Source organism: Bos grunniens, chromosome 7 (assembly GCF_055505025.1).
Source record: "Bos grunniens cultivar Pamir isolate PY7600 chromosome 7, Bosgru_T2T1.0, whole genome shotgun sequence".
NCBI lineage: Eukaryota > Metazoa > Chordata > Mammalia > Artiodactyla > Bovidae > Bos > Bos grunniens.
This window is the reverse complement of record NC_141171.1, coordinates 7,463,922-7,473,981: the sequence shown is the minus strand read 5'-3', so window position 1 is coordinate 7,473,981 and position 10,060 is coordinate 7,463,922. Positions and strand designations below refer to the sequence as shown.

Genomic DNA, 10,060 nt, shown 5'->3' with positions numbered 1-10,060 from the left:
TGTACTCCAAGGCCAAATTGCCTGTTACTCCAGGTATTTCTTGACTTCCTATTTTTGCATTCCAGTCCCCTATAATGAAAAGGACGTGGTTTTTTTTTTTTTTTTTTTTTTACAGGGACCTGGAACTAGAAGGTCTTGTAGGTCTTCATAGAACCCTTCAACTTCAGCTTTTTCAGCATTAGTGGTCAGGGCATAGACTTGGATTATTGTGATACTGAATGGTTTGCCTTGGAAACAAACAGAGATCATTGTGTCATTTTTGAGGTTGCCTCCAAATTCTGCATTTCAGACTCTTTTGTTGACTACGATGGCTACTCCATTTCTTCTGAGGAATTCTTGCCCACAGTAGTAGATATAATGGTCATCTGAGTTAAATTCACCCATTCTAGTCCATTTTAGTTTGCTGATTCCTAAAACATCGATGTTCACTCTTGCCATCTCCTTTTTGACCACTTCCAATTTGCCTTGATTCATGGACCTAACATTCCAGGTTCCTATGCAATATTACTCTTTACAGCATCAGACTTTACTTCCATTGCCAGTCACATACACAACTGGGTGTTGTTTTTATTTTGGCTCTGCCTCTTCATTCCTTCTGGAGTTATTTTTCCACTGATCTCTAGTAGCATATTGGGCACCTACTGGCCTGGGGAGTTTGTCTTTCAGTGTCCTATTTTTTTGCCTTTTCATACACTGAGATTACTAAGGGAAAAATTACCTGGGCTCCTGGAGGAGGGCATGGCAACCCACTCCAGTATTCTTGCTTGGGAAATCTCATAGACAGAGGAGCCTGGCGGGCTACAGTCCATGGGGTCATAAAGACTCAGACATGACTGAATGATTAAACAGTAACAGAGCGTATATATTCTGAATTTTCATCATTCTACATTCTTATCAGCATTGCAGGAGGATTCGTTTCTCCCCATAATCCAATGAATACAGCATTTTCTAATTTGGCAAACTGAATAGTTATTCAGCAAAATTCCATTCCTCTCTCTGTCTCTTCTCCACCTTTTTTTTTTTTTTTAACTGAGCATCTTTATATTTGCCTGGGTAATTCTTTCTGCCCATATCTGTACTGAGATTCCTACTTTCTGTCCATTTTTCTAAATAGTTTTCCTTTATCAGTTTTACACAGTGCAGATTGTTTTTCCCAATGTTCCATCTGCCTGATAACTTTATCCAGGATTTCCTTTGAATAAAAATCCTTAATGTTGACGTTTTCATATCTTTTAAAAATATATTCTTAACATTTGTGCCTTTGAAAATTAACAAACCAATTCTTTTGCCCTCTCTCCTATTGACTTTATAGTTGATACTACATATTATGTTTTGAATCTATCTAGATTCTACTTTGCATTTGTTCTTGGGCAGAAATTGAAGTTTACTTTGCTTCCTAAAATGAACAATTTTCCTAGTGGAAAATACTAAACAATCATATCTTTTCCCTTTGATACGTGGTTTGACCTTATCATACATTAGAGTTTTAATAATAAAGGGGTATTTTCTGAGATATAGATTCAAGTTAATTGATGTTTACAATTTAATTCATACTTTAAAAAATGACTATGACTGTATAACGTGTCTCAGTATCCCAGGAAGGCATACCTCTCCTATTTACTCCACTTTCATAAGTTTTGTACTAATTTTAAGGGGTATAGTTTTATAACTATTTTAAGAAGGAATTTTAGGTTAGTTTTAGCAGGTTCACAGTCAGTTCCTGGAATTGTAACTGCAATTGTGTTGATGATAGCGTTTGGTGAAGAATTGATTTCATTAAAATTAGCTCAACTCATCAACAGGGTGTAGACTGTTTTCAAGTATTCAAATCATGTTCTAATTTTATTAATGATTAAATTGTCTTTGGCAGTATTGTATGTTTTTGGCTAATTTCTATATAATAAGAGAGTTTTTCAACGTGGTGTGAGGAACCCTGGGAATCCTGGAAACTCATTTGGGGGATCCATCAAGTCCTAACTTTTCCAATTACATGTGAGTTTGTGTTTTCATCATACACTCTAATTAAAGCAGTATATTAGAGCATGCTAAGTAGCTTCAGTCGTGTCTGACTCTGTTGTGTGAACCTGTGGACTGTAGCCTTCCAGACTCCTCTCTCCAAGGCAAGAATACTAGAGTGGGTTGCCATTTTCTCCTCCAGGGGATCTTCCCCATCCAGGGATGGAACCAGTGTCTCATGTCTCCTACATTGGTAGGCAGTTTCCTTACCACTAGCGCCCCCTGTGGAGCCCAGAACAGTATATAACCACAGACTAAATAAAGAAGCAGATGTGAGCATCAACCTGTGTCCTACAAGGTAGGCCTTAGGTATATTTGCCAGAGTGTAAAGCCAGGCCACTCTTCTCAATAAATGTCTTTGAAAATATAGTTACTCTTGTATACATATGTTGTTAATATTAACATGTATCAAGTTTATTATTGTTCTTTTAAATTTACTAATATCTAAATACTTTTAAAGATTGTCTGTTTTAGTTTCTGGTGTGATAAAAATTGATAGTTACAACTCACCCAAACAAAAGCCCTTTAAGGACCTCAGTAGTGTTTGACTGTAAAAGGATCCTGAGACCAAAAATGGTTGTTTACAGTTTGTGTTACTACTGAGAGTTTATCTTAATTTTAACTTAAAGTCTATATTTTGAATGACTACTGCTGGTGTAATACTTTGATACATACTATATTTTTTTGAAGTTGATCTTTCTTTTTGTAGCATTCTGCCCTCTTATGTTCTAACATATTACATCTTGATTCTTTTATCTTTTCTGGATAGATGATCAGGTCACATCCCTTCCTATCCTTATGTATCTTCTTTCTTTTTCTTTCCTTGTAGCACCATTCATGACTTTCAATTCCATGGCGAAGAACAGCAGAAACAGTGAGTAGCCTTGCCTTCTTTCTGATTATAAAATAGTGCATGTTAAAGTCCCACTTATATACTATTTGTTTGTTTTCTAGTGTGTATTCTTTATCTAGCTAAGTCCCCTTCAATTTCACGTTGTAAAAAAGTTTGCAAAAAAAATCATGAGTCGACACCCACATCAAAACGTTGTGTTGTAACCTAAAACTCATGCAGTGTTACATCAATAATATACAAATTTAAAAAATCATAATTGGAGTTGAATATTAGAAAATGTACACCTCCGTTGATAAAAAGAATTCTATCATTTTTCTCTTTTAGTTTATTTATGTGCTAAATCACATGATGCTGCACCATCTTGCCATTCATGGGATAAACCAACACCACTTGACCATAATTTACTAATTTTTGTACATCATTTTATTTGATTAGGTGACATCCTACAGTGGATTTTAAAACTTGCTTGGATAGGTAAAGTGGGCCCATAATTGTTTCTTACAACAGTTTACCTGGTTTTAGAATTTAGAATGATGAAATCAGCTTAGCAGATTTCAGATTTTTCCCTTTTTCCCCCTTTTATGTGAAAAGCATGTATAAGATTTAATCAGTTGTTCCTTAAAGGTTTATGAGCACTCACTTGTAAACTCACTGTGTCTAATGAATTGTAGGAAGGGAAGGTCTCTAACCATTTCAACTTCTTTAAAACTTTTTTGAAATGGTTTCTATTTCTTTCTCATACTAGTTTTGCAATTTATGTGTCTCTGAGAATTCAAGCCATTTCTTATATTTTATTACTACTTCATTCATTTAAAGATATCCATTATTTCTATAGTTATTTCCAATTTTAATTTTATGCTTTTTCATTGGCATTTTCTTCTTGGCTTTATCTTGTTAATCTATCACCCAGTGTGGGTTGTACTAAGTATGATTTTCTGGATAATGTTTCTTCTCAATACATTTTAAAATGTGCATTCCCATTGTAGTACTCTTTTAGCTTAAAACTTTGACGTTTGATACTTAAATTATCTTTGTAAATATTTATTCATCAATTTAATATTGACACAAAAGATTGCTTAATAAATCTAACTCATGGAATTTGGAAGGCTATCCTTTCTTTATTGATTTCCAATTTTAGTGTATTATAATCTACATATTATTTGTACTTTGAAATAGATGGAGGATTTCTCTATGTCCTAAACAAGGTCAGTCAGTTCAGTGACTCAGCCATGTCCGACTCTTTGCAACCCCACGGACTGCACCACGACAAGCTTCCCTGACCATCACCAACTCCCAGAGCTTGCTCAAACTCATGTCCGTCGAGTTGGTGATGCCATCCAACCATCACATCCTCTGTCATCCCCTTCTCCTCCTGCCTTCAATCTTCCCAGCATCAGGGTCTTTCCCAGGGAGTCAGTTCTTCGCATCAGGGGACCAAAGTATTGGAGCTTCAGCTTCAGCATTAGTCCTTCCAATGAATATTCAGGACTGATTTCCTTTAGTATCGACTGGCTTGATTTCCTTGCTGTCCAAGGGACTCTGATAGCTCTGATAGGAAAATTTTTGTTAAAGTCCTCTATGTGAATGAAAGAAATATTTAATCTCACTTAGTACACAGCCCTCCTATGTCCAGGAGCTAACATCTGAATGTTATTAATCCATTGGAATTGTTGTTGCTGTTCACTCACTAAGTTGTGTCTGACTCTTTGTGACTCCATAGACTGCAACACTCCAGGCTCCTCTGTCCTCCATTATCTCCCAGTGTTAGCTCAGATTCATGTCCACAGAGTTGGTGATGCTATCTAACCATCTCACCCTCTGCAGCCCCCTTCTCCTTTTGCCTTCAATCTTTCCCAGCATGAGGGTATTTTCCAGTGAGTCGGCTGTTGGCATCAGGTGGCCAAAGTATTGGAGCTTCCGCAACAGTCCTTCCAATGAGTGCTGAAGGTTGACTTTCTTTAGAACTGACAGTTTTGGTCTCCTTGCAATCCAAGGGACTCTAAAGAGTCTTCTCCAACACCACAATTCAAAAGCATCAATTTTTCAGCACTCAGCCTTCTTTTTATGGTTCAACTTTCACATTCATATATGACTACTGGAAAAATCATAGCTTTGACTATATGGACTTTTGCCAGAAAAGGGATGTCTCTGCTGTTAAATACACTGTCTAGGTTTGTCATAGCTTTCTTTTCAAGTAGCAAGTGAAGGCTACAGTTACTGTCCACAGTAATTTTGGAGCCCAAGAAAATAAAATCTGTCACTGCTTCTGCTTTTCCCCCTTCTTTTGCCATGAAGTGATGGGACTGGATGTCATGACCTTAGTGTTATTAATGTTGAGTTTCCAAACAGCTTTTTCACTCTGTCCTTTCACTCTTATCAATTTCATTTAATAACTTCCAAATTGCATATCATTTTAGAACTCTGTTAAAATTTCCAACTTTAATTTAAAAATCTATCTAGCATTGACTTTATAGCTATTTCACCAAAGTTATTTTGAATATTTATTCCTAATATTCAACCTGTATATCATTATATAGGTTAATTATATATATGCAGGTGGCTACAATGTTCTTTTACCTTTCATAAACTATTCCCCTTTGACATTTTCTATGTGCATAAATTTTCCACTTCTGTGTGCTTTTAAACTAGTAATATTTTCCTTCACAGCCTTTTTACAACAACATCACAGTTAAAAATGGGTAACTAGATTAAGAATAATCCCTTGATATTATTCATAACCCATCATTCATTCATGCCATAATAAAAGTCTTCTCTAATTCCTTCAGTTCAGTCAGTTCAGTCACTCAGTCATGTCCAACTCTTTGAGACCCCACGAATCGCAGCACGCCAGGCCTCCCTGTCCATCACCAAAATCCCAGAGTTCACCCAGACTCACATCCATCGAGTCAGTGATGCCATCCAGCCATCTCATCCTCTGTCGTCCCCTTCTCCTCCTGCCCCCAATCCCTCCCAGCATCAGAGTCTTTTCCAATGAGTCAAGTCTTCGCATGAGGTGGCCAAACTACTGGAGTTTCAGCTTTAGCATCATTCCTTCCAAAGAAATCCCGGGGCTGATCTCCTTCAGAATGGACTAGTTAGATCTCCTTGCAGTCCAAGGGACTCTCAAGAGTCTTCTCCAACAACACAGCTCAAAAGCATCAATTCTTCAGCGCTCAGCTTTCTTCACAGTCCAACTCTCACATCCATACATGACCACAGGAAAAACTATAGCCTTGACTAGACGAACCTTTGTTGGCAAAGTAATGTCTCTGCTTTTCAATATGCTATCTAGGTTGGTCATAACTTTCCTTCCAAGGAGTAAGTGTCTTTTAATTCCATGGCTGCAGTCACCATCTGCAGTGATTTTGGAGCCCCAAAAAACAAAGTCTGACACTGTTTCCACTGTTTCCCCATCTATTTCCCATGAAGTGATAAAACTTACAAATATCTTATGTAAATTAGCATCTAATCTACTACCCTATATTGCATATGATTGTTATGTCCCTTGAATTTCATGACCCTGGCTTATTGATGTAGTGTAGTAGTGGTGTTAGCTGCTCAGTCATATCTGACTCTTTGTGACCCCATGTACTGTGGCCCACCAGGCAAGAATACTGAAGTAGATTGCCATTCCCATGAGACCAGACCAATTGTTCTATGGAACATGTCAGGTTCTGGATTTTCTGATTGTGTCTTCATGGTGTCATTTAGCTTGTTCCTTCATCCTCTGCATATGATCAGTCTTTCTGATGCTCACCTATTCCAGTGGACACATTTTCAATCTGGTTCCAGCATCCTTTAACATTAACAATTGCTCAGTGAAAGTTCCATTGAACTGTTGCAGAGATGTCCTAGGCTTGCTTCCATGCCCTGGGCTATTCCTTCAGGGAACCTGGCTCCTTTTATTGGCATACGGTATAGGGACTTCCCAGGTGGCTCAGATGGTAAAGTGTCTGCCTACAATGTGGGAGACCCGAGTTCAATCCCTGGGTTGGGGAGAGCTCCTGGAGAAGGAAATGGCAACCTACTCCAGTATTCTTGCCTGGAGAATCCCATGGAAGGAGGAGCTTGGTAGACTACAGTCCATGGGGTTGGACATGACTGGGTGACTTCACTTTCACTTTCTTTCAACAGCAGTATTATGATTATTGTTTCATTAAATTTCTTTCTTTCCTTCTTTCTTTTTTGCTTTCAGGATTGTTTCCTCATCATTCTTTTGATGCAAATTTGCCCAGCATATATTTTTCCATCTATTTATTTTCAAGCATTCTCTTCAGTTCCTATAAAAGACTAAATACAAAATATGAGATACATTGAGAGAAATGAGTACTAATAAATAGTATTAAAATAAATATAAATTGGTTACTCAATTAAAGGCAAAGACTCTCAGTGAAAATTTATAAATCCAAGATCCAAACATATTTTTGACAACAGGCACAGTATTCAAAAGAATATGACCCTGACCATCTATGTCTGTCTTAATTACAAACCTGAATCTTTTATTTCTTTTCATCATTGTTAACAAAAACTTAGAGGCCAAACTATGTCTTCAGTATTTAGTGTACAGGATCTCATTTTATCTTTATCACGCTACTAAATGGTAAGAAGTATTATGATTTATTCCATCTCACTGATGAAGATTGTAAGACCCAGACAAGCTAAGAAAATGAATATTTAGGATGGTGGTTTAGTCATTAAGTCATATCCCACTCTTTTGACCCCATGGACAGTAGCCTGCCAGGTTCCTCTGTCCATGGGATTTCCCAGGAAAGAATACAGGAATGCGTTGTCATTTCTTCTCCAGGGGGGATCTTCTTCAACCCTGGTATTGAACCTGCATGTCCTGCATTGCAGGTGAATTCTTTACTGCTGAGAAACCCTTGAATATATAGCATATAGAGCTCTGCAATTGCCATTTAATCTATGTTAGAGCCTCTGTTTTAACCACTGGGCCTTCATCTTGTTTCTGATCTCCCCAGATGCAGCATCCTTGTCTGGTCAGAACTACAGCACAGTGTCTGAATTCATCCTCATTGGCTTCTCCAACTTCCCTCAGCAGCTCCTGCCCACCTTCTTCCTGCTGTACCTGCTGATGTACCTGTTCACACTGCTGGGGAACCTGCTCATCATGGGCACCATCTGGAGGGAGCACAGCCTCCACACCCCCATGTACCTCTTCCTGTGCACCCTCTCCATCTCCGAGATCCTGTTCACTGTTGCGGTCACCCCTCGAATGTTGGTGGACATGGTCTCCACCCATCGCTCCATCACCTTTGTGGCCTGTGCCAGCCAGATGTTCTTCTCCTTTACATTTGGCTACACCCACTCCTTCCTGCTCATGATCATGGGCTATGACCGCTATGTGGCCATCTGCCACCCCCTGCGTTACAACGTGCTCATGAGCACCCGTGACTGTGCCCGTCTTGTGTCCTGGTGCTGGGCTGGTGGCTCAGTTGTGGGGTTGATGGTGACATTGATAGTTTTTCATCTCACCTTCTGTGGGTCTAAGGAGATACACCATTTTGTCTGCCATGTGCTTTCCCTCTTGAAGTTGGCCTGTGGAAAGGAGACAGCCTCTGTCACCATAGCTGTAATCTTGGTTTGTGTCACAGCCCTGATGGGCTGCTTATTCCTCATCTTCCTCTCCTATGTCTTCATCGTGGCCGCCATCCTGAGGATCCCCTCCACTGAGGGCCGGCACAAGACCTTCTCCACCTGTGTCTCCCACCTCACCATAGTGGTCGTGCACTATGGTTTTGCCTCCATCATCTATCTGAAGCTCAAAGGCCCCCATTCTATGGACAATAACACTCTGATGACCACCATATATACAGTCTTTACCCCCTTTCTTAGCCCCATCATTTTCAGTCTCAGGAATAAGGAGCTGAAAAATGGCATAAAGAGAAATTTGCACAGAACTTTCTGTCCCCTAAGCTTCTGATGGCCAGTTTGGTGGTATGGAACTGTGATGGATGAGAGGGGTTTAATAATATCTGTCTCCATAGAACTCTTGTAATGATTCGGGTCTGTAAAATACTCACACTCCATCAGAGTTTGATGCATACTAGCTACTCACTTTTCTCCAATGTTTCCCCCTGTTGCATAGTCTGTCTCATCATAATCTTTTATTTATTCCCAGTGAAATGAACTCTGTCCCATTATCTATACCTAAGAATGTGCTATATATCTATAAGCAAGTGGGGAGCACCAGATGCATGTATCAGGACCCTGATACAGGTGGTTATCCTTGAATGGATTAGCAAAAGTAGATTTTAATTCCCCATCCCCCAAAATGAAAATGAATAAAATTACCTAAAGATAATAAGAAATACCACCAGGACTGGGTCTTTTCCATATATGAAACACTGACATGTAAAGTAATTACTGACTGTTGAGAATGATGTTTGCTGTGGGTTTGTCATATATAGCCTTTATTAAGTTAAGGAGGTTTCCTCTGTGCTCACTTTCTGTAGAGTGTTTTATTTTTAATCATAAATGGGTGTTGAATTTTGTCAACAACTTTTTCTGCATCTTTTGAGGTGATCATATAATTTTCATTCTTCAGTTTGTTGATGTGTTGTGTCATATTGATTGTCTTGTGTATATAGAAGAATCCTTGCATCTCTGGGATAAATCTCACTTGATCCTTCCAATGTGTTGTTGGATTTGATTTGCTAGTATTTTGTTGATGATTTCTGCCTCTATCTTCATCAGTGATATTGACCCACAATTTTCTCTTTTTGTGGTTTTGATTTCAGTGTGATGGTGGCCTCATAAAATGAGCTTGGGAGCCTCCTTCCTCTGCATATTTTAGAAGAGGCTCAGAAGAACAGATTCCAGTCTTTTTTGTCCAGGTTATGCAGCAGTTAGATTTTAGTGTTTTCAGGAGAGGAAGTGAGCTCAAGTTCTTCTACCAAGAGAAAACAAATGTTATCAAAGATGTGGAGGTAAGGGAACATTGTGGAAAATGTAAATTGGTGCAGCCAACATGGGAGGCCATATGGAGATTCCTCAAAAAAAGTAAGCCTTGGACTACTATATGATCCAGCTATTCCATTTTGGGGGTATTTATACAAAGAATACAAAAACTAATTCAAAAAGATGTGTGCAGCCCTATGTTCATCATGGAATATTTTACAATAGCCAAGAAGTGGAAACAACTTAACGATGGGATAAGGAAGATGTGAGATA

General features: G+C 38.7%; 1 protein-coding gene across 1 annotated transcript; it reads left to right on the top strand.

The window, feature by feature from the left end:
* Positions 1–7,946: 7,946 nt before the first annotated feature.
* Positions 7,947–8,955, top strand: LOC147368210 (olfactory receptor 10H4-like). The gene has a single exon (XM_086413430.1). It carries the CDS (start codon positions 7,962–7,964, stop codon positions 8,808–8,810), a length of 849 nt encoding a protein of 282 aa, XP_086269556.1. The 5' UTR covers positions 7,947–7,961; the 3' UTR covers positions 8,811–8,955.
* The last annotated feature ends 1,105 nt before the right edge of the window (positions 8,956–10,060 follow it).

What these genes read in the sequence shown, in the direction of transcription:
- LOC147368210 (XM_086413430.1), top strand. Translation starts at nt 7,962, where the DNA reads ATGTACCTGTTCACACTGCTGGGGAACCTGCTCATCATGGGCACCATC.